The sequence below is a fragment of the Mesoplodon mirus genome (genome assembly GCF_964341445.2).
Source record: "Mesoplodon mirus genome assembly, chromosome: 12".
Classification (NCBI taxonomy): domain Eukaryota; kingdom Metazoa; phylum Chordata; class Mammalia; order Artiodactyla; family Ziphiidae; genus Mesoplodon; species Mesoplodon mirus.
Window position 1 is genome coordinate 44,996,820 of NC_138988.1, and position 25,688 is coordinate 45,022,507.

The 25,688-nt window shown below is 39.6% G+C and overlaps 1 protein-coding gene across 5 annotated transcripts in view; it reads right to left on the reverse strand.

Annotated features, from left to right (window-relative positions):
• Positions 1 to 25,688, reverse strand: part of ULK4 (unc-51 like kinase 4) — a 549,109-nt gene that overhangs the window by 164,432 nt on the left and 358,989 nt on the right. For all 5 annotated transcript variants that reach the window (XM_082638146.1, XM_082638145.1, XM_082638142.1 and 2 more), the window contains one exon: positions 604 to 770. In XM_082638146.1, the coding sequence (XP_082494272.1) occupies positions 604 to 770 (167 nt within the window). The remainder of the gene's footprint in view (positions 1 to 603; positions 771 to 25,688) is intronic.

Below are 25,688 nucleotides of genomic sequence, written 5' to 3' on the forward strand. Positions count from 1 at the left end.
TGATTCACTCTGTAATAGAGCAGAAAGTAACACACCATTGTAAAGCAATTATACTCCAATAAAGATATTAAAAAACAAAAAACCATCTTGCAATTCCACATTATCAGTCATAAGGGAAAGCAAGTGTGAGGGTTTATGTGTTGCATATGCATGTATATGTATGTGTGTGTATCTATGCACATACAAACACATTATGTGTGCGTGTGTATGCGCACCTAAAATCTCAATCTGCTGCTGCTCGCTAGCTAATCCATCCTGTTGGGTGTGGGCTGGAGTGCCATCTCTGGACAGGAAAGACTACACACTGCTTGGCCAACCTCACAGTCCAAATGATCTCTGGGTCGCCAGCAGTTCCCTAATGAGTACTCACCAATTCTTTGCTTGGGCCTCTCCTGCTTTCCTTTCAGATTTTGTGTTCAAATTACCTGTCCTTGACACTGGTCACCCAAAGATGGCTAATAAATATGGTATTCTCTCCCTATAGAATCATATGTTCTTTTCCAAAAATAAAGACACATTCAAGGATGATGAGAGAAAAGAGAAGGAAAGGGAAGTGGGACGTGGCACAGGGTTGTTCAAGATGTGGAGAAAGAGGTCCTCTACCTGCAGAGCCAGTCGTACGACCCCAGAGGTATAGGTCAGCATGCTGTGCAAAATATCAAGCAGGGAAAACAGCAGGGCAGCTGCCATCTCGTTGTTGTTTTTATTGTCCACATCCAAGCACAGTGTGGCAGTTTCAGTGAACAGCTTACAGACATGATGGACCAGTCCTGGGGGTAAAATAGGAGAAGGGTAAAACATTCATCATAAAATATAAAAATAACGTGTCACGTAAACCCAGCAGAGCAGGCATACATAGTCTATGTTGCATAAACTCTAAGCAGTCCTTCAACTGTATTTGTACCAGGTACACTTGGGAAAGGTTTCTAAAATGCAGGTTCCCAGGCCACACGCCCAGAGAGTCTGCTCAGGAGCCTGGAATGAGGCCTAGGAATATACTTGTTAAAAAGCTCTCCCGCTGATTCTGATGGAAGGGTTCCCCAAATTACACTTTGAGAAACACTATCCTACATGGACAGGCTTCCAGGGATGGAAGACTCCCTGACACTGCATAGTGCTGTATGCAAACATCCTGTCCCCAGGTTCTGTTTAAAGGTACAGTTCTTCATGGGGTGGCTCAGGGACCACAAGTGAACTGGGGATCTATCAAGGATGGACAAGTAATTGGGTCACTTCAAGAGGCTAAAGAAATGAAGTGATTTTTTTCACATGCATTCCAAAATGTACGATAATGATTTTAAGCAATGTGAAATTGAGAAATTGCCAGGTCTGTTTCTGCAGACCTCATATTCACAGTGTGGTTGATCTTCATCAACTTTCACTTTGATGTAGCTTGTTATGACCAATACATTTAAGTTGGCATTTTTATTATTATTGTAACACAGCATTACATTTTGAATTCCCAAAATGATTCAGATGTAAACGTGGTGAAAAGACAACATGAAATGTTATAAACCGAAACGGTAAGGGGGTCCTTTAGTATGAACAGATCTCAATGTTTTAGAAAAAAGTGAATCTTCAAATATAAATATTTTACACAAGCAGATGGGGGAAAAAATATGGTAAGGAAGTAGGACATGTGTTGTAAGCTGGACCTGCAATCCACTTATTTATTGGACTTGCAATCCATTGGTCCCTAGTTCTCAGGACAATTGGATGGAAACTCTGCCAGGCACAGCCATCCGAGCTTTGATACCCTTCCCAGACACTGCACACTGTCATTTCCAGTAAACCAATCTAGTGTTCCTAGACAAATGCAAAGTAATTAGACTACAAAAGCAATTAATTTTGTCACTAAAGACAGAGAGAAACCAAAATTACAGAGCATCATTCAAAGTTGTAATCCTTGCAGCAAAAACTGGTATAAGCCACAAAGCTGAAAATAAATATACTTGAAGGGAAAGTCGAATGAATTATTAGCAAAATTTCTCTATCAAGTGACAAGGTTTGATAGCACAAATCATCAATGACACATAGTAAAGAAAAGCAATTATTAGGACACATGCATTACACCGACAGGCATTCTCTTCTGAGTTAGCATGCATCACTCAAGTGCACGCTATGAATCAGCACTTGGCGTTTGTGAGCTGCAGGTAGGGTAGAAGGGCTTTAAAACATAGTATGTGGCAAACACATGCTGCAAGAGAAGATGTTCTCTTTTAGGGAGTTCATGATTACTTTGTGACACATCATGCTGATGGTCAGAGGTGCAAGGGACCAGCTATGTGAACAGCAGAGAAGGACATGGCCCTTCAGAAGGAGGAGGTAGACCCCTGGATACCCATCTACACACTGCATGATTCAGACGAAACAGCTGATGAACAACTGTGCTCTTCCTGATCTTTATTCAGGCTTCAAGCAAGAAGCACAAACAATGAATGCAATCAAATCCATGCTGGGCTGGCAAGCCTTTCCAGCCTGTGAAAAAACAGGCAACAAACACCAAGCTCTGACATTACACTCGGAAGTCACCTGTTGTCAGGGAAGGTGCTCATAGGAGATTAGAAATGAAGTATGACATAAATATTTCTTCATAACAGTGAAAATGCCAGCAAAGCCCATTAATATGATGTTACATGGCCTAGCTCAGCCATATAGTCAGTGCTCTTCATAGACAGAACTTTCACTTCAGATGAAAATACAAGTTTTTCTTGTTTAAACATTTTATTATGAAAACAAAGAAAGTCATGAGAAATTTCAGTAAAATGAATCCCTATCACCCTCTTTCATAATTATCAATAGTTTGCCAATATTGTTTAATTATCCCCATCTACATTTTTTCTAGTATTTTAAAGCAAATTCTAGATATCATCTTATTTCTACTGTAACTGCTTCTGTAAGTCTCACAAATACTATTTTTTTTAAAACATAACCACAACGCCATTACCACCTAATACAATTAACCCACTTCTTAACATACTCAATATACCATCTGCATTCAAAACTCAACTGTCACAAAACTGTCTTTTTTTTACAGTTCATTTGTTTGACTCAAGATACAAAGCAGGTCCACACATTCCATTTGGCCGCAGATCTTAAGTCTCCTTCAACCTCTAACAGTCCTCTTCCCCACCTGCAATTTTTCAGCCATTTATTTGTTGGAGAATAGAGAATATTTTTCCTGTAGATGTTCTTGTTGGGTTGTTCTTATATCCATGCATTTCCTGTAAACTGGTAATTAGACCTAGAGACTCAATTTAATTCAGGTTTGATTATTTTGGCAATAATACTTGGAGCTGGGTACTCTGTATATCCTGTTGCATTATATCTGGAAGGATATACTGTCTGATTGTTCTACTCTTAATGATGTTGAAATTGACCCATGGGTTCACGGGTTGTTAGCCTAACTCATCCAGTATAAACTTCCCCATCAAATGTTATCTAATAATGACCAATGTCCAGTTGTATTATTTCATTAGACATGGCAATATGGAATTTTCAAATTCTGTCATTCCTTCTATATTTTTTCATCTGCTTTTCTTCTATAAAGAACCTTCCTTTATCAACTTATTTTGTTATCATAAAATATGGTTTGTAAAGGAAAGGCAAGGTAGATGCTAGATAAATGTTTCTTTGTTATCATTTACCAGTTTTCACAACAATGATTTTGGAGTGTTTGCAAGTCTCAAATGGGACCGAGGTAGGGGGGTCGGGGAAGCTAGAAATTACCAAGGTAACTGATCATTTCACTTTGGAGCATCAATGTGAATATAATAGATTTTTAAATAATATATTTTATAGATTTTAGTTGATTTCAATCACTATTATTTTTAAGCTAAACTTGTTCCATCTTTGGCCACTGAGAGCCCCTTGAAAGTGACCTATCTTCTACTAAGATAATATGTCTCAAGCTCATCTTATGAATTCCTGCCTAAGACTGTGCATTAGCTACCTCTCGAAGGAGTCCTGGTTTCTTTTAATGAGACTGGTATTTAGAGACCATGGTCTCAGCACTAGAAACACTCAATGCTACTGGGTCACTGATTCAGTGGACAGAGATAAGAAGTATACAGCTTTTAGACAGAAAAAAAATAATGAGTTCATGCATATATTTCCAATTCCACATTCCAGAAATGGACCCTCATCTCTAAGCAGCAAGGGAAAAAAGACAAATAACATACAAGGGAACTCCCACAAGGTTAACAGCTGATTGCTCAGCAGACACTCTACAAGCCAGAAGGGAGTGACATGACATATTTAAAGTGATGAAAGGAAAGAACCTATAACCGAGATTACTCTACTCAGCAAGGATCTCATTCAGATTCAATGGAGAAATCAAAAGCTTTACAGACAAGCAAAAGCTAAGAGAATTCAGCACCACCAAACCAGTTCTACAACAAATGCTAAAGGAACTTCTCTAAGTGGGAAACACAAGACAGAAAGACCTACAAAAACAAACCCATAACGATTAAGAAAATGGTCATAGGAACATACATATCCATAATTACCTTAAACGTCAATGGATTAAATGCTCCAACCAAAAGACACAGACTCACTGAATGGATATAAAAACAAGACCCATATATATGCTATCTACAAGAGACCCACTTCAGACCGAGGGACACACACAGGCTGAAAGTGAGGGGATGGAAAAAGATATTCCATGCAAATGGAAATCAAAAGAAAGCTGGAGTACCAATACTCATATCAGAGAAAATAGACTTTAAAATAAAGACTATTGCAAGAGACAGAGAAGGACACTACATAATGATCAAGGGATCAATCCAAGAAAAAGATATAACAATTATATATGCTCCCAACATAGGAGCACCTCAATACATAAGGCAACTGCTAACAGCTATAAAAGAGGAAACCGACAGTAACACAATAATAATGGGGGACTTTAACATTTCACTTACACCCACAGAGAGATCATCCAAAGAGAAAATTACTAAGGAAACACAAGCTTTAAATGACACAATAGACCAGACAGATTTAATTGATATTTATAGGACATTTCACCCCAAAACATCAGATTACACTTTCTTCCCAAGTGCACACGAAACATTCTCCAGGATAGCTCACATCTTCGGTCACAAATCAAGCCTTGGTAAATTTAAGAAAATTAAAATCATATCAAGTATCTTTTCTGACCACAACGCTATGAGATTAGAAATCAATTACAGGGAAAAAAATGTAAAAAACACAAACACGTGGAGGCTAAACAATACGCTACTAAATAACCAAGAGATCACTGAAGAAATCAAAGAGGAAATCAAAAAATACCTAGAGACAAATGACAATGAAAACACGACGATCCAAAACCTATGGGATGCAGCAAAAGCAGTTCTAAGAGGGAAGTTTATAGCTCTACAAGCCAACCTAAAGAAACAAGAAAAATCTCAAATAAACAATCTAACCTTACATCTAAAGGAACTAGAGAAAGAACAAACAAAATCCAAAGTTAGCAGAAGGAAAGAAATCATAAAGATCAGAGCAGAAATAAATGAAATAGAAACAAAGAAAACAACAGAAAAGATCAATAAAACTAAGAGCTGGTTCTTTGAGAAGAAGATAAACAAAATTGATAAACCATTAGCCAGACTCATCAAGAAAAAGAGGGAGAGGACTCAAACCAATAAAATTAGAAACGAAAAAGGAGAAGTTAAAACAGACACCACAGAAATACAAAGCATCCTAAGAGACTACTACCAGCAAATCTATGCCAATAAAATGGACAACCTGGAAGAAATGGACGAATTCTTAGAAAGGTATAACCTTCCAAGACTGAACCAGGGAGAAATACAAAATATGAACAGACCAATCACAAGTAATGAAGTTGAAACTGTGATTAAAAATATTTCAACAAACAAAAGTCCAGGACCAGATGGCTTCACAGGTGAATTCTATCAAACATTCAGAAAAGAGCTAACACCTATCCTTCTCAAAGACTTACAAAAATTTGCAGAGGAAAGAACACTCCCAAATTCATTCTAAGAAGCCACCATCACCCTGATACCAAAACCAGACAAAGATACTACAAAAAAAGAAAATTACAGACCAATATCACTGATGATTATGGATGCAAAAATCCTCAACAAAATACTAGCAAAGAGAATCCAACAACACATTCAAAGGATCATACACCATGATCAAGTGGGATTTATCCCAGGGATACAAGGATTCTTCAACATATGCAAATCAATCAATGTGATATACCATATTAACAAATTGAAGAAGAAAAACCATATGATCATCTCAATAGATGCAGAAAAAGCTTTTGACAAAATTCAACACCCATTTATGATAAAATCTCTCCAGAAAGTGGGCATTCAGGGAACTTACCTCAACATAATAAAGGCCATATACAACAAACCCACAGCAAACATTATTCTCAATGGTGAAAAACTGAAAGCATTTCCTCTAAGATCAGGAACCAGAAAAGGTTGCCCACTCTCACCACTATTATTCAACATAGTTTTGGAAGTCCTAGACAAGTCCTAGAAATAAAAGGAATACAAATTGGAAAAGAAGAAGTAATACTGTCACTGTTTGCAAATGACATGATACTATACATAGAGAATCCTAAAGATGCTACCAGAAAACTACTAGAGCTAATCAATGAATGTGGTAAAGTTGCAGGATACAAAATTAATGCACAGAAATCTCTGGCATTCCTATACACCCATGATGAAAAATCTGAAAGAGAAATTAAGGAAACACTCCCATTTACCACTGCAACAGGAAGAATGAAATACCTAGGAATAAACCTACCTAGGGAGACAAAAGACCTGTATGCAGAAAACTATAAGACACTGATGAAAGAAATTAAAGATGATACAAAGAGATGGAGAGATATACCATGTTCTTGGATGGGAAGAATCAATATTGTGAAAATGACTATACTACCCAAAGCAATCTATAGATTTAATGCAATCCTTATCAAATTACCAATGGCATTTTTTACAGAAGTAGAACAAAAAATCTTAAAATTTGTATGGAGACACAAAAGATCCCGAATAGCCAAAGCAGTCTTGAGGGAAAAAAATGGAGCTGGAGGAATCAGACTCCCTGACTTCAGATCATACTACAAAGCTACAGTAATCAAGACAGTATGGTACTGGCACAAAAAAAGAAATATAGATCAATGGAAAAGAATAGAAAGCCCAGAGATAAACCCACGCAGCTATGGTCAACTAATCTATGACAAAGGAGGCAAGGATATACAATGGAGAAAAGACAGCCTCTTCAATAAGTGGTGCTGGGAAAACTGTACAGCTACATGTAAAAGAATGAAATTAGAACACTCCCTAACACCATACACAAAAATAAACTCAAAATGGATTAGAGACCTAAATGCAAGACCAGGCACTATAAAACTCTTAGAGGAAAACATAGGAAGAACACTCTTTGACATAAATCACAGCAAGATCTTTTTTGACCCACCTCCTAGAGAAATGGAAATAAAAACAAAAATAAACAAATGGGACCTAATGAAACTTCAAAGCTTTTTCAAAGCAAAGGAAACTACAAACAAGATGAAAAGACAACCCTCAGAATGGGAGAAAATATTTGCAAACGAATCAATGGACAAAGGATTAATCTCCAAAATATAGAAAAAGCTCATGCAGCTCAATATTAAAAAAACAAACAACCCAATCCAAAAATGGGCAGAAGACCTAAACAGACATTTCTCCAAAGGAGACATACAGATGGCCAAGAAGCACATGAAAAGCTGCTCAACATCACTAATTATTAGAGAAATGCAAATCAAAACTACAATGTGGTGTCACCTCACACCAGTTAGAATGGGCATCATCAGAAAATCTACAAACAACAAATGTTGGAGAGGGTGTGGAGAAAAGGGAACCCTCTTGCACTGTTGGTCAGAATGTAAATTGATACAGCCACTATGGAGAGCAGTGTGGAGGTTCCTTAAAAAACTAAAAATAGAATTACCATATGACCCAGCAATCCCACTACTGGGCATATACCCAGAGAAAACCATAATTCAAAAAGACACATGCTCCCCAATGTTCACTGCAGCACTATTTACAATAGCCAGGACATGGAAGCAACCTAAATGCCCATCGACAGATGAATGGATAAAGAAGATGTGGTACATATATACAATGGAATATTACTCAGCCATAAAAAGGAACAAAATTGGCTCATTTGTAGAGACGTGGATGGATCTAGAGACTGTCATACAGAGTGAAGTAAGTCAGAAAGAGAAGAACAAATATCGTATATTAACGCATATATGTGGAACCTAGAAAATGGTACAGATGAACCGGTTTGTAGGGCAGAAATTGAGACACAGATGCAGAGAACAAATGTATGGACACCAAGGGGGGAAAAGTGGTGGGGGTGGGGGTGGGATGAATTGGGAGATTAGGATTGACATGTATACACTAATATGTATAAAATGGATGACTAATAAGAACCTGCTGTATAAAAAAATAAAATAAAATTCAAAAACAGAACAAAACAAAACCTTCAAAAAGGAACACAATTTAGATCTTTATTAAAAAGGCAATGTATTTTCCATGTTTTACTTAAATTATATTGCATTAGTCATTTGCAATCATAGTCTATATGGAATTTTCCTTTGGGGGTTTTCATGTTTGGGTTTTAGGAAAGGACCCCCAATATATGCCTAATCTCTGAATAAATATTTTAACATTCCTAAATAAAAAAAAATAAAAAATAAAAAATTCAGATTTTGGCCACAGAAGTGACACCTGGCAACTGACAGTTTCTCTTAGCAAATGATCATAAGATAAATGGAATAAATGCGACATGGATGGTGTCAACTGGCAGATGATGTGGGTTTTAAAACTCTCTTTCATGTATGTTGAATTGACCTTAAGTAAGCAATAATTGGAATAATTGAAGTCCAAATATCATGTGTATCACAAGTAGCCATAGTTAGCCACTTGGGCTGTCATGACAATGACAATCAGAGAGAGTGGTGGCAGTATAAAGTTCCAGGAACACCAGTAATAAAAAAAAAAAAAAAGGAACTTATATCCAGAATATGTAAATGATTCCTAAACTCAATAATAAAAAAGCAAATACCCAATGTTTAAAATGGATAATAGACTTGAACACTTAGTTTACAAAAGATATGTCAGTAAGCACATGAAAAGTGTTCAACATCATTAGTCATCAGGAAACTCCAGATTTACAATGAGATACCACCACACACAAATAGGAATAATTTTAATGAAAAAACTGACAATACCAAATGTTGGTGAGGATGTAGAATGACCAGAACTTACATATACTGCTGATGGGAAACAGATGGCAGTTTTTTATAAATTTAAATACATATTTACTACATTTCCTAGCAATTCCACTCTTAGGGATTTATCCAAGTAAAATGAAAACATATGTCCACAGAAAGACTCATTAGACCTGTGTTCAAAATAGCCCCAAATCAGAAATAGCCCAGGTGTCCATCAACAGGAGAACAGATAAACAAACTGAGATATATGCATACAATGGAGTACCACTCAGCAATAAAAAGGAATGAACCACTAAATCCCATAACAACATGGTTGAATCTCAGAAACAGGGCTGAAAGAAAGACACCGGGAACAAAAAGAAGGTATATAAACTCAGCTGTATGAATACATTTAAAGAAAACTCGTCTATGTTGATTGAAACAGAATAGTAGCTGCTTCTGAGGGAGGGTCAGAACAGAACTTTCTAGGGTAACAGAAATGTTCTATACGTTAACGAGGTGCTGGTTACAGGAATGTATGCATTTTTCAAAAATGACTGAACTGTGTATGTAAGATTTGTCCGTTTCACTGTATATAAACCATACCTAAATTTTAAAAGAGCTAAAGAAAATCAGTTGGGATAGACTGAGAGAGGTCGGAGGAAGTTAAGTGAAGCAGGAAGTGTGGTCTCTGCTGGGATGAGAGCAGCATTTACTGAGCACCTACTTTGTGCCTGGCACTGGACCTTTGCTTGGCTTTTTACATTTAATATCTCATCTGAATTCTCTAACAGCTCCAGGGGACAGATGCTAATATCTCCACTTTCTAGATGTGAAAATGAAAACTCAGGGTATTTAAGTAACCAGTTCAAGGTCACAGAGTAAGCAGGGGTCACAAAGTGATCTGAACCTGCATGTAACTCCAAGGTCCATTTCTGTCAATACCACGGAGCCTCTGGGAGCAACCAGTGGGGAACTGAGACCAGAAGGTCAATGAGGAAACCTCTGCAGTTATGCCATGACCAAGTGCTGGTGAGATGGGAAGCAAGGAGGGGGCAGAAACATCCCTCAGCAAGTGGGATTTGTGACTTCCTGGCAACAGTGAGGTGTGGCCAAAAAGCCTCAGTAAGAGACAGGAGAACTAGACCCTCACTGGAGGAAATGGGCAAGTGAGTTTTCCAGGAACTATAATGTATGTTAGTTTTCAAGACACACTGAGTTTGAGATAACATCCAAAAGCCAAGGCCCAAAGGCTGTTGGAGATGAAGGCCTAGAAACCAGCTAACAGATCGGAAGAAGGTGGGAGATGACTGGAGAAAGTGGAAAAGTTCCCGAGGACGGGCAAGACAGAGGCCCAGAGGTAAAGACTGAGAGATGAGTAGTTCCCAGACAGGGGAGGAATTTACAGCGGAGATGGAGGCAAAGGTGCCAACAATAACAGAGAAAGAGCCATAATAACATAATGCCACAGACATCAACAAATGACCAGAATCAAACAGAAAAAGGGTGTCAAGGGTATCTAGTTGACACAGTTCAAAGCCTGAGAAAAGTTCACCGATTGGGTCACTTCCAGGTTACTGATGACTGCTGTTGGTAAAATTTGTTAGGTTCTGTGCCCTGAAGTCAGACTTCAAGTTGCCAGACCTTCCTTGTTACGTTTTCCCACATACCATGTAGGTTTTGACATATTTGCTTCCATGCTGTCCAGAATTTCCCCACAGAGGGAGTTAGGAAATAGAGTTTCTTGGAAGGCAGGAGAGCTTGGACTGGCATTTGCATAAAGCTGACCACACCAGTTGTCCACATCCTCTGTGGGAGCAAAGAAGGTAGCCTGTTGGTCCCCTCACCCCACCCTACGGAACCTGAGGATTAGACTGTTCAAATAGGCAAAGCTCTGTGAATGAGCTAACACATGATGCATTTTACTAAAGTGAAGACATAAATCTAAGGAGGTGGCAAAGGGAAGGAAAGGAAGTTAACATTCCCTGTTTCTGTACTTTCATTCTCCCCAGTCAAGAGAAAGATACTCCACCTCCAAAGAGACTGAATGAAGGTCCAGGATACTGCCAGGCTGTGTTCTCCAGAGTGGAAACTTTCCAAGGGATTCACCCGTCAGCAGGCACGTGTGTATGGCTCTTTTCTACCTTCCTCTGCCCCTAAGAAGGCTAATGACAATACAGCAGAGGCAGAGGCCTGAGCCCCTGGGAAGGGCCCAGCCATTTCTTTTGTTGCTGTCTTGGGAGGGGGTTTCTGCTCCCCTTCTCTCAACCAGACCCAGTCTGAGATACACTAGCCTGTGGCTACACTGTGGTTACACACTACACTGTGGCTAAGGTCAGCTCTGCTCCAGACCCTCAGGGCAAACGCACAGCCCCTTGCTATGTCCCCTGGCCCTCGCCTCGGGCTAGCTGGCTTGCATCTGTGTGCAAGGAAGAGAAGGCTCTCCTGCATGAGGGTGTTAAGATCCAAGAGTGAAGCTCCAACGCCAAGGCAAATACACAGGAATGGCAACAGCCAACTCTGTTTCTCGGCCAGCAGATGGACCTAGTATAGGAAGTGGGGCTAAGAGCGGTCCTCTATGGAGACCAGTATAATTAAAAGGGTTTCTGTGCATTGTTTGCCTGTCATCTCCCTTAGAGATAATGTACAAAAACATTTGGGATAGCGTCCTAGCACTTCCCAGTCCTCTGGCCAAATGCCATCTTAATACTCCATCCCGGCATCTCTAAAAGAAATCAAAATTCATTAAGTCATAGAATGCAAGAACTATTTTACATGAATCATAACCAACTCTTCAAAAAAAAATCCAAGAGTTATTCTGTGTTAATTATAAGCACATCTCTAAAGGGGTCATCCCCATAAGTTAGTTTCAAGCGTTTAATATTCCAGAAATATTAATGTGCATGAGCTGTTCCCAGCTCTGGTCACTGTGTCCTTATTATAATATTACTTTCTCAAAATCTGTTGGAGCAGAGAACTAATATAAGAGTACACTTTGAAATTCCAAGCTTTTGAAAGTACTTTCCATTTCTATCATTAATGATTTGAAAACAACACTCTAAATCCAAGCATAAGCTCCCCAGATAGAGGCTTCCTTGTAGATAATTCTACATTTACATCATACAAACATGTGGTCATTTCCACTAGGGTTCATTAGAGTCAACCTAAACAGATAATCCGGAAGAGGAGTATAAAAGCATCTGTGCAACTCGATGTGGGGAAATGGTTTTGTTTTTCCCAAAATGATCAACGCTTAACCACCAAAACCACCAAAGTCACATCACATCAGCTGAGTGTAACGTCTTCTTTTAAATAGAACAACATGGAGGGTGAAAGTGGCAATGCTGTCCTGGATACACTGAAGGGTAAACGGAGGCATCTGTGAACGGCATGGGTCCTGAGCTGTAGCATCCCAGCAACCATTCCTGGCCAAAATTAAGGAGCTCACACACACACACAGAAATGACCCCAAACGAAAACACGTCCAAACATCTCTGAGGTTAAGAATTACTGAACCATCTTAGTGTCAGTCTTTGCCTCTGTTTTTCCAGCCCGTTTATCTGTGTCCAACCTGCCTGCATAGGCTGGCATAGGTGCTTCCTAAGAGGCCCTGGGTGTCCACACAGTGCCCCAGTGCCAGCCCAACCCCTCACCCCAGCCTTCATCCTCTTCCTGCATCTGCCCTCCCAATTCTTTTCTTTTTTTTTTGGCCGCGCCGTGTGGCATGCAGGATCTTAGTTCTCCGACCGGGGGTCAAACACGCGCTCCCTGCAGTGGAAGCACGGAGTCTTAATGACTGGACCAGCAGTGAAGTCCCTGCCCTTCCAATTCTGCATGCCTCTGCCCTGGGCTTTGGTGTCCACTCTCACCTAAAGCCCTCACCCTCACACCCGTCCCTCCCAAACACTGAGGGCCCATGAGAGTTTGGCTTTCCCCAGTCAGGAGAGGAACACTGAATAAGTCTTGCTAGATGAGGATGACTAGCCAATTCATAATTCTGTGCTCTGAAATTACTAACTCATTGAACCTGAAACGGAAAGTATGTCATAGGCTGGGACCTCTGACATATGACAGACACTAATGTTTAAATGACATTTTTCTTCCGAAAACCTGAACGGACTCTGTATTCAGGGCATTCATTCTGAATTACTTTCCTAAGAAAACTTTGTCTATGAGAGTATCTTTTTTTTTTTTTCCGTACGCGGGCCTCTCACTGTTGTGGCCTCTCCCGTTGCGGAGCACAGGCTCCGGATGCTCAGGCCCAGCGGCCATGGCTCACGGGCCCAGCCGCTCCGCGACATATGGGATCCTCCCAGACCGGGGCACGAACCCGCATCCCCCGCACCGGCAGGCGGACTCTCAACCACTGCGCCACCAGGGAGGCCCTATGAGAGTATCTTAAAAACAAACTCACTCCAGCTCCCCTGAGTCCACAATTGTCCCTGGATTCTCCTGTGATTAGCACAGAATCACTTAGTTCCACAGATAAAGAACACTGGACTGAATTATTCCAGGTGTATGATTTATCCTGGCCACCTGTCTCAGGGGCTGCAATGCCCTTTTCTGGTTTAAACAGAGATCCTGAATTTTAGCAACACATAAACCTATTTCTGTGTGGCCAGAATGAGGCTCTAGTTGCATACCTGAGAGGTAAAAGTTTGGGACAGGATGAACTCAATTATAAAAACCAGTGAAAGGAGCAGTTTAACACGTAAAGGATTTATGCACTGAAGATAACGTGAATTTTAATTACTCCGAGACAGCTAAAAGAGCATAGGATTAATTTAAACAAATATACCTAGAACAATTTTGGAAACTGAGAATATAAAAAGTAGAAGTGGATGCTAATTTCATACCTGAAACTTAAAATACAATGTTGTTTATGACTGAGTAAATTTTATTAACTCAAAGGTACAGAAATTTTCCAGTTTTTATCAGGAAATTAATGGGTAAAGAACAATGAATCATACATGTGCAATGCCCAAGAAGAGAGTGAGGTGGAGGAGCAGGGAAGGAAACCCTCCTGTGAGGGAGGGAGACTCCTCAGCAGCAACACAGCCCAAAGTCCACTCCCCAAAGCCTGGAAACTTTGTCTAATTCCATTTCGACTACAACGCAGCACTTGCTGAATTATGAAGGGGCTTCTATGAGCTGGGCCCTGAGCTAGAGATGTGCTCTTGAGGCCCCAGAAGACCTTCAGTCCTTCCTTTTCCTTCCCCTGCCATCTATCTCCAGCTGGTGGGTAAACATTCAGGAGAAAACATGCATCAGTCACTTAACCAATGGTTCATTTGCAATATGCAGAGCTCATATGATGTAAATTTCATAGGGCCAGACAATGAGGGAAAAAACTCAAAAAGTGGCTCCTTCTTTTCAAGGCCCATTAAAAAGATATTCACATGTGAAACACATCACAGAATAAAACGTCAGCTTGGTGCTGTCTGTCAGAGAGCAATGATCAGTGGGAGGACAGGGGAAGGAGGGACTAAAAGTGGCCTTGGTAGGACATGAGGGTTTGGATAGGCAGGAGGGAGGAGGGGCTCACTAGTTTTGGTCAAGAAACACGAGAAAGATTTCCAGTTGGGATTTGAACATGCCATAGTCAAGCAATTGTGTGAAGGCTAGAACATAGGGCCTGTGAGAGGGTGGCTGTAGTCAGATTCCCAAGGCAGAAGACCCTAGGTTTAATCCTATAGGCAAAGCAAAGTGGCAAAGATTTCTCCCATTGGTTTCTTATTATAAAAGTAATATATACTCATTATGGACAAATTCACATTTTGCATTTTTTTCTTATACTCTGTAAATATTCGAATAATACAGATATATGTATTTGTATATAAAATGTGTGACATAGAGAATGAAAACTTCCTGGACATTCCATTTCCTTAAAAATCACGATACATAAGGGCTTGCTATGGATTCTTTCAAGGCATGTGAAATATACATAAACACACGCACACATACATGCATGGAACAGATTCTATGGCTTGCTTTTTTTCACTGAAGAATCTGTCAGAGACATCTTCCCACACTATATAAAGTGCTTACTTGTTCTTTTAAATAACTAGATAGTACCCCATTTTTAAAATAAAATTCCATGATAAAGTTAATCCCAAGAAGGAGAAGCCGGGAAGTTTAGATATCGCCTGGCCGCTGTACGCTCTGCGCAAGGTGATTGTGTCGCCAGCCCTGTTTTCTTCCCCTGGAGTTCCAGAAGCAGGGCAGGGAAGGAGAGAGCCACATCTTTCTGGGGAACACATTTTAACATTTGAAACAGGGGAGCGGCAGTGGTGATGTGTCATCTCAAGGATCAAACAGCAAGGATGCAGGGCTATAGCAAGAATGAAAAGGAAAGTGATGGACAGAAAAGAGAAACTGGGGGGAGAAGGGCTTCGGGTGTCACATTTGGGGCCCTGGTTCTAGCTGTTTCTGGGGCCCAGGAATGATTCTGCCTCGAGTGCCATCAGACACCCTTGGACTCGCAGACCTTCCACTTTTCATGTGGCTAGTTTGAGTCAAGTTTCTGATACATGCAGGTAAGAGTCCTAACCAACACAGGACACTGGGAATTCTCGTTTTTAAGTCCTCTTTTAACTGGATAGATTAGCAGTTCCCCAACTGTCAATTTTCAAGTTACTCAGTCATCTTCAAAAAATCCTTTCTTGACTCCATGCATTATCCCCGTCCTACTTCCCTTTCTTTCAATCTGTATTTATTTATTTATTTTTATTTTTGTCAGTCTATTGCAGCCCCAGGTCACCCTCCTCTCCCCAGAGGCAACTGGTTTTACTTTTACTTGATTATTTTATTATTTATCTCTGTATCACTAAATAACACACTTGCAGTTTTTTAGTTTTAGACATTACCTGATGACTTCCTACCATGCGATAATGAAGATGCAGCTCTCTTTCCCCACCCCTACCTCACATGCACACAATTCCCACCCCTCATCCCCCACTATGATTATCTCTTACTTTTAATCAGATTGATGTTCAGTGATTCCATTGCTATGACTGTAAACACTATTCCTAAATAAATCATATAGAAAACTATGATTATTTTTCCTTTCCTGGGCAATTTCTTGTTTCCCCTGGAGTTACTAATTTAAAAGGCTTGACTCTTACTTTAATGGCATTTTGAGACTGTGGTAGGATAAATAATGCCCCTCTCCCTAAAGATATCCACATCCTAATCCCTGCAAACTGTGAATATTACCTTATAATGGCAAAAGGGACTATATAAATGTGATTAAGTTAAGGATCTTGAGATGGAGAGATTATCCTGGATTATCCAAGTGGGTCAAATGTAATCACAAGGGTTCTTAGAAGAGGGAGGCAGGAGATCGGAGACGGTAGTAGGAAATGTGATGACAGAAGCAAGAGGTTGGAGTGATGCAAGGGAGGGGCCACAAGCCTAGGAATGCAGCAGCTTCTAGCAGCTCTTCAACTTGGGTTTTCAAGGCAGGAAAACAGAAACCTCCAGAAGGAATGAAGCCCTGCCAACAGATGGCTTTAGACTTCTGACCTCCAAAACTGTAAGAGAATACATTTTTTATGTTGTTTTAGGATGCTAAACCTGTCGCTTTGTTAGAAACTAATACAAGGAGGAAACAAAAGTAATTCTTTTGGCTTAGTCTGTCCTCTTTACCAAGAAGTCCTCAGCCACTGTTCCTACTGACGAGACACACTTCTGAGTTTGCATCAGCTGATAGACCAAAACCTTAGAGAACCCAATCTGATAATGTTAGAGATGTTCTATAGTCATTACATTGTCCTGTAGGAAAAGCTTATGAATTGGCTCATTTCTGGTTGGCCAAAAATGGAGAGGGAGACTATATCATTCAAATTATAGCAGAGAAAGCACAATGGACTGAGAGCCTGGAGACACATATCCTGGTCTCAGCCCTACAGAACCTAACAGAGTGACTGTGGTCAACTCTCTCCTCCTTACTGAGCCATAATTTCCTTACTAGAAAATGACAATGAAGGAGCACTATGTGACACCTGAGGTTCCCTTTAGCGCTGATACTTTGTAATTATAAGTCAGAATGTGGCAAATGAATATTGTGTTCCTCTAAACCTACTAAAACGTTACATGGAAAATTATTTGCAGACACTTCAATAAAGATTCATGATAACAAACTGTGACTATTAGTAAAATAAATAAATAAATAATAAAGTAACATCAATACTCTAAACTAAAAGCTAGATATTAGAACTAGCCAGAGAAACAGTAATAATAGCAAAAACCTAGCTGGCTCTTATCATGTGCCAGGTACTATTCTCAGTGCTTTAACAGATATCTAACCAAAAAAAAAAAAAAAAAAAAAATCTCCTTAACAGCTCCATTTCACAGATGATGAAACCGAGGCTGAGAAAGGTTAGATGCCTTTGCCAAGGCCATCTGGCTCCACAGTCTGTGCTATTATTACACACTATGCAAGATTGCTTTTCTGTAACTGAAATGACTGAAAAAGGAAAAAGAGGAAAATACAACTATTCAGTCTAATAAGTGAATGCAAAAAACCCCCCAGATTTATTTTAAAAGATGTAATTAGGAAGAGATAAGGATAAGAACGGTAATGGGGAGGGCTTTACATACCAAGTTGAATCTCTCCCACTACTAGAGAAATAGAAAGGACTAAAGAAGAAGTGTAAACAAAAAGAAGGGATAGAAAACTGCCATGGCACCAAGACACTGCCTTGAAAATCAATCTGCTTCATTAAAATCTTATTTTTCAAAAGTTATTTTAGCATTTGTACACAGCAGGTCTATTATCCCACAACAATCTTCAACATCAGTGACATCTTTCTACATGAGTTAGTTAACAGATGCCACTAACAGAATGAGCCTATTCTAGCTGATGGTGCAGGAGACACAAAGCAATATTAGGTATTCAACACCAGTACCGTCAAGTAAATGACAACAATCAGCAGGGAATGTACTTCATTTTCCATTTTCTGGTGGAGAAAATAAACATTAGGAAGAATTTTTCTTTGCATTTTTAATTTTTTATTCAAGTATAGTTGATTTACAATGTTGTGCTAGTTTCAGGTGTACAGCAAAGTGATTAATATATATATGAATATATATATATATATTCTTTTTCAGATTCTTTTCCCATATAGGTTATTACAAAATATTGAGTAGAGTTCCCTGTGCTATACAGCAGGTCCTTGTTTATTTGTACTTAGCTTTGATGCTTAACAACAGCTGTGCTTGTCTTTATATGAAGCAAAATATCTTTACAATAGTATCCTGCATTCATGCCAAAACCCGGCACTGCCCAGCAGTTGCTGTGGACTCTAAATGAAGAAACATTGAATGTCGAGCTTGCAAATGCAGTGTTAGGAAATATCAACATTGTGGCAGCCATCACCATTCTCCTAGGTCTCCACCTTGAAATTGGGAGCTTAGCATGGATCCTCCCCCATCATTCTTTTCAGACATCTAATTGAATAAATTCATCAAGACTTTTCTAAACAGTTATTGGAATTTGTTCTTCTCAGTGATAGCTATCTCTAGATCCTCATCACCTGAACTCAAGTCCAAAAAAAAAAAAATCCTTGAGCACCTGTCAAGTACAAGGCAGCACTCCTGATGTTTATAGAGGCACAGGCGGAGGGGTCCCTCCCTTTGTGGCTTGGGTGAGTGGCCACAAATCAGGGATGAGGAGACACTAGACAAACACATCTAACACAAAGCAGAAGATGTCAAATGTCACCGAGAGATACCAATGAAGTGACATGAGATGTGAAACCAGAGAGACTGCAGAGCCGGTCAAGAGGATCAGGGAAGGATTCTCCCGGGGCCATGTCTTCTTTCCGGCTGACTCTCACTACAGCCAGTTGGCCTCAGGGTTCCTTTTCACCTGTCTGGCCAAAATCCTCATGAAGAATTTTATATGTAGCTTTTATATATCGAATTTCTGAAAAATCTGAAGTCACATTGGAAATCAATTCCAGCTATAAAGGAACTTGCAAAAACTCACTTAAATATTAATGTAAACGATGAAGCTGGCAGAAACAACCATAGAAGAAAATATATGAGGAATACTGGTTAAAAATAGAAAAACCTAATACTCATTCTTTACCTCCTTGCACTTGACCTCTTCATGGCTCTTGACACATTTGACCTTCTGGAAATGCTGCCTCCTTCTTGGCTTACAGGACACCCCACACTTCTGGGTTTCCTCCCCGTTCACTCCTCAGTTTCCTGAAGTTCTTTTGTCCTTCACATCACAATCAAGGTGTGTAGTTATCTGATGAGTTGTCTGTCTTCCCTACTAGACCATAAATTCTACAAGAGCAGGAAACACATCTATTGGGGCTATTCCTATCTCACCTAAGCCTAGCACAGTCCCTGGCTCATAGAGGGTACTCAACAAACATGTGTTGAGTAACTGACATTACAACAAGATCAAAGAAGGGCTCATTCTAGAAATTCATAGCTGATTCATCATTAGAAAAACCATTAATAGAAGACACACTTAACAGTGTGTGGGAATAAACAAATATTACCCAAATGAGAACAAGCAGAGGCTATTCGGAGCTTGCTGTAGCAAAGGAGTCAGCCAGCATCACTTGTTTGGCAGAGACTCAAAGGCAGGCAGGCAGGAGAGACACAGCTTTATAGTGAAAAGACAGAAAGGCTTCGCAAACACACTGATTGGAGGCTGTTGGCATGGGGAAGCTGGAGGTGGGTTAACTAAAAGCAAGGTACCTTGTCATTGCTTGGGGGAGCATATTTGACTTTCTGTGGCTGGTCCTGAGTTGGAAGCAGGGGAAAAAATTAAGGAAGCCGGCAGTTACTGACCAAGTCCTGACCGATTTGGGCCAAATGCTACAGAGGTGATGGTCTGGCGTCCTGGAATGGTTGCTGCAGAGGTTGTAAGTTAGAAGTCTATTTTCATATAGGATCTGACCACTGTCCATTTATATAAATGGCTAATCAACAGTAGAGGCATATGCATTCAGGGCAGGAACAAGGAGAGGATGCCCACTCTCACAATTTTCATTAAAAATTCTGTTGGAAAACAACAAGGACCCACTGTATATACAGCACAGAGAACTATATTCAATATCTTGTAACAACCTATAATGGAAAAGAATGTAAGAATATATATATGTATATATGATTCAGTTTATATATATTATACACACACACACACACACACACACATATATATAACTGAATCATTTTGCTCTTCACCTGACACTAACACAATGTTGCAAATCAACTATACTTCAGTTAAAAAAATAAAAATTCTGTTGGATAATATAGCCAAGGCAATAATAATAGTTAACTACTTTCATAGTTAACAGGCTTCTTTAAAAGCCTATGTGGGGAGGGGACTAATGAGATTTGAAACCATTAAAAAAGATGAAGTAGAGCTACATGTACTGATACAGAAACATGTCTACAGCATAGAATATGGAAAACCAAGTTAATAAATAATAGGTATAGTATAATAGCATATATACTACAGGCATTTACGAGTAATTTTTTTTATTAAACACTTCCTAGTTTTTCAGCACAGTGCTGTTTTACACACTTTATCTTTACACACATCTCATCTAATCCTCCATGGCCACCCAGTTATTATTCCCATTCCCGATGAGAAAGTGGGGACCTCCCAGAGAATTGTAAGTAAGGCGTAAACCCAGGCAAGCTAACTCCAGACCTGGATTCTTCCTCACTGTCTACTTCTGCTTGGAAAGCTCTACATACATGGATAACCCAGGTCACCTGGGTTTGCTTTTAACTTCATACACTTCCTCATTATATAAATTTTCATAATGAGTATGTGTTACTTTTATGATTGGAAAAGATACAGATATTTTACACCTTATAAAAAATTAAACTGTAAATTGACATCACTTTATTTTTTTATCATGATCTGAAACTTACAAATTTGTTAGCAGTGAGTAAGGCTTCTGTTCAGAGTTCAGTTTGAACCTTTGTAACACCAAGTAAACCTGTATTCCATTCTGACACTTTCCTGACATTTGTTCCACCTTGAACAAAGTTTCAAGTGTCTCAGCTGTGAGGAAGCTTGATACCAAGAAAATAAATACTACTTGGAAGCTTGTGAGACATTTAAGTGCTGGCTTTGCTTATCTAATTGGGATGGCTTTGGTACAGGAGCATGTGAAAATCAAGGAGACAGAAAATGGAGCTGAGAAAATGACATACTCTGGTCATCCTTCCTGGAGGTCTCAGAGCAAAAGCAGTCTCATTCCTACTAACACAACATTGTAAATCAACTACACTCCAATAAATTTTTTTTTAAAAAGAGAGAGAGAGAGAAACCGAATGTTATGGCGGGGGGGAAGCAGGACTGCTATCCCATACCCTTCTGCTTTCTCCAAACCTTCCACCCACTTCCCCACCCCCCACCCTCACTTCTGAGTTATTCAATTTCACTTAAGTTTCCTTCCTCTCTCCCTTTCATCTGTTGTTTTCAACTAAGCCAATTTCTCAATCCAAAGGAAACCTTCCACTGGCTTTGGTGGTCCCTCAAAATTACCATCCTATCTCTCTTTCTTTTACTGACAGTGTAGATAAGTCTGTTTCCTTCCTATTTTTTCTACTGTTAAAGTCATCAATAGAATTTTCAAAAAGTACTTCACTACAAGTACTTTAGCATTTGATCATCTATTTTCAACAATGGCTTATTTCTCACTGCCCTGCTGGGTTCTCTGTCACTCATCACCAGTTGGTTGGTAAGAGAATATTTCATTGGGCACAAGGGGACAGTAACAGGATCTTTCTGAAGACTGGGAGTATCTAGATGGTAGGGTGTGTTACGCTTTCATTCTCTTGCTTGGCCCAGTGTTTCACAATTAATAGGTGGGTCTCCTCTGGTAGTGGAGCCAAATCCTACTAATAACGTGATGACCCAAAAGCCAGCACCATCACCCTTCCTGGCACAATCTTTTCTCCCCCTAAACCCCCCCAATACATGCTTTGCCCCTAAGCTTCATCGCTGTTGGCACTGTGTGCAAAGTTCTTGTTTCTAGTATAAGAAATGCATCTACTTTGCTGCTAAGTTTCCAAAGCAATCAGCACTAACACTCTGACACAAGTTCTACTATGGAGGAGTTATTCAACTGATATCTCTCGAAGGAGACTGTCCTTCAGATGTCTCCTCCCACCTACCTTGGCTAGCAAAATTCTAATCATTGTATTCTAACTATAAAGACTAAAACATATAGTATTAATATCAATACACAAAGGGTATGACTAGGATTATTCTAACATATGAATACTTTCACTTCCCCAACTTTACATGTTAATTCGATTCAGAGGATAGGACTCCCTGACTGACATCTTCAGGAAAAGGTCAAAGGCATGATGAATTTTCCTGAGATTTGAAACCTTGGTAGCAAGGCTATCTCTTCCCTCTCCGCCCAAAGGCCTGTGCCCTCTTGCCGTGTCTCTTGAATGACCCTGTATGCTACAGCAGTTCCTCTCCTGTTCCAGTTTTGGCTTGTATCACCACATATCTACAATTACTGTTTCAGCCTCCTGTCAGTTCTCTCTGCCTCCAATCTCCATCCCACAAGTGGGGCAGCCTAATCTTGGCTCAGTATCACTGACGTAATGTCCCTTCACTGCCAAGAGAGAGCCCGAGCACTGTGCCATCACCTACTTGACCAAGTCAGAGTCCAACCCAGCATTCAAGGTCCTCCACACCCTGCCTGCCAACACAGACCCACCTGTCAAGCCAGGATGCATATTCTCGGCACCCTGTACCTCCTCCTTCACTCCTACCTCTGACCTCTGTTCCTGCTGTTCTTTCAAGCCAGTGTGGTCTTTCCTCCTCATCCTCCCAACAGCTTCCACTTCACTCGAAGTGCACACTTCCACTCACTTCCTTCTCCTTTGAGAGCTTCCATTTATGCCTTCCATTTTTGAAATATCGTCTTGTAGTACTACTTATCTTTTCATGCAATTGAACCCATTTTTTGTGGGTCCTTTAATGCTTATCACAGCGTTTGAAATACATTCAGTACTTTCTGAACGAATAAATGAATATGTAAATTAATTTAGATGAGAGGGACAATAAAATTACTGGTGCTTGAGGGTATGGACTACATCTTCTGCATCATATACCCAGAGTCCATTTCAGTGGCTGACATCTATCAGTGCTCAATATATATCTGTGTGAATGACAGTGAGAAAAGCAGACAGAGACAGGGAACAGCATTTAGATGAAGGTTATGAATATCACAGATTAAAATTTGTTGCAAAAAGAAAAACATTCAGTGTAAGAGAGTAATAGCCAGTTAGAAGACGGAATTGAAGAGACAATCCCATTTACAATAGCAACAAAAGAAGATGAGATACTTAGGAATAAACATAACGAGAACTCTGCAAGGTCTATGTGAAGACACGCTTAAAACACTATCAAGGGACACTGAATCAGACAGATAGACAAATGGAGAGTCATAACATGTTTTTAGATGGAAAAGTTCAAAATCATAAAATTTTGATTCTTCCTAAATTAATCTATAAATTCAATGTAATTGAGATAAGAATAAGCACTCAGTGTGTTTTCTGAAACTAGACAACCTAATTACAAAGTTATCATGGAAAGAAATCAAAATAGCAAGGAACCTTTGGAAAAAGGTAAAGTAACTAGAAGCGAGAATTATCCCAATCAAACATTTAAATACATAACTAACAATACTACAAAAATTAAGAGTTTGGCACTAGCACATGAGTAAATAAACTTGAAGGGAAAAATGAAGAGGCCCGAAATCCACACAAAAACACACAGAAATGTAATATGATTGCATTTCAGATCAATGGAGAAAAGATGGAACATTCACTTAACAGTACCGGCACTACTGAGTATTCATAAAATAATAAATCCTACTCTCACAATTTAAAATCAAATAATTTCCAGGTGAATCAATGATTTAATAATTGAAACTGAATTCATAAAAGTAACCGAAAAAAATAAAAGAGAACTTTTAATTTAGAGTTGAGAAAGCATTCCTAATATAACACAAAACCCAAGAGCCATAAAAGATTTATAAGTAATATTTATAAAAATCTCATATTTCCGTACTAAAATGCAACATTAACAAACAACATTAAAAGTCAAACAACAAAGTAGCAAATACCTGCATAACATATGGTGGGGTCAATGTCCATTTATTTGTAAAGAACACTGACAAGCCAATAAGAAAACACTAAAAACACAGAAGAAAAGTGGTCAAAGGAAACAAATAGATATACTTTTCAAAGAGAAGGAAACACAAATGACTCGAATAAAGGATGAGATACTGATAATAAGTAAACTTCTAATTTAAAACAGACTGAGGACTCTGACGTCCAGTCATGATGGTATAACTGGTATCAAACTAGTCCTTCTACCATAAATAATGTTAAACCTAGACAAAATGAAAGACACAACTGTTTTTCAGATGTGAGACAAGTAGTACAGGATTCTGATTCCTGAAGAGAGGGAAAATGCATGAAATGAGCTCTATAATCACACTGGCATTCTGCCCAAAAGAACTTTCCAGACTAAGCCCAGGGTGATGGGGCCCAAGCAGAGCATCGCAGACTCACTTTGCTGAGGAGCAGGAGACTGAAGCTAGGGTTTGCTGAAGCAGCTAGAATTGCCAGGTAGACTAATGAAGAGGGTGGAGCTGTCCAGAAAAAAAAGTTTCAGAGACCTGCTTAGTGGTACCCTAAAGTCTTCGGCCAAATACTAAAATGTTCACTGGATGAGATTCCAGGAGATGTGATAGAGAACAGTACTTTGGAAGCTGTAGGTTGAATGGAGAGTGTGAAAACTGCACAGAGCTGGGAGACAAGGAGTTCTGACAATCCAGAGAAAGGAGACCTTGTTAAACACACTGAGTATTCAACTGAGACCTTAGAAAAACCACAGCTTACTAATAACCTGTGGTAACAAAAATTTAAAACAAGCCTTGAAAGAATCAAACAGAACCACCAGTAAATAAAATGACAGCCAGTACAGAAGTCAACATTCTCTAAAGGAAGACAACAAAATCCAGATTCACAATACAGCCTCCAGAACTGCCACCAGGCAATGAAAAATGATCAAATATGCAAATAATCATGGAAATGTAATCCATAACCAAGAAAAGATACATCAGAGACACCAAGATGACACAGGGTTTAGAGCAGCAAATAAAAACATGTTGAAAGACATAAAAGAAAATATGATCATATTGAATTAACAGTAAGAATTCTTTAAGAAATAAAAATTAGGACTTCCCTGGTGGCGCAGTGGTTAAGAATCCACCTGCCAATGGAGGGGACATGGGTTTGAGCCCTGGTCCAGGAAGATCCCACATGCCGCGGAGCCACTAAGCCTGTGTGCCACAACTAGTGAGCCTGCGCTCAAGAGCCCACGAGCCACAACTACTGAAGCCCGCTCGCCTAGAGCCCATGCTCCGCAGCAAGAGAAGCCACC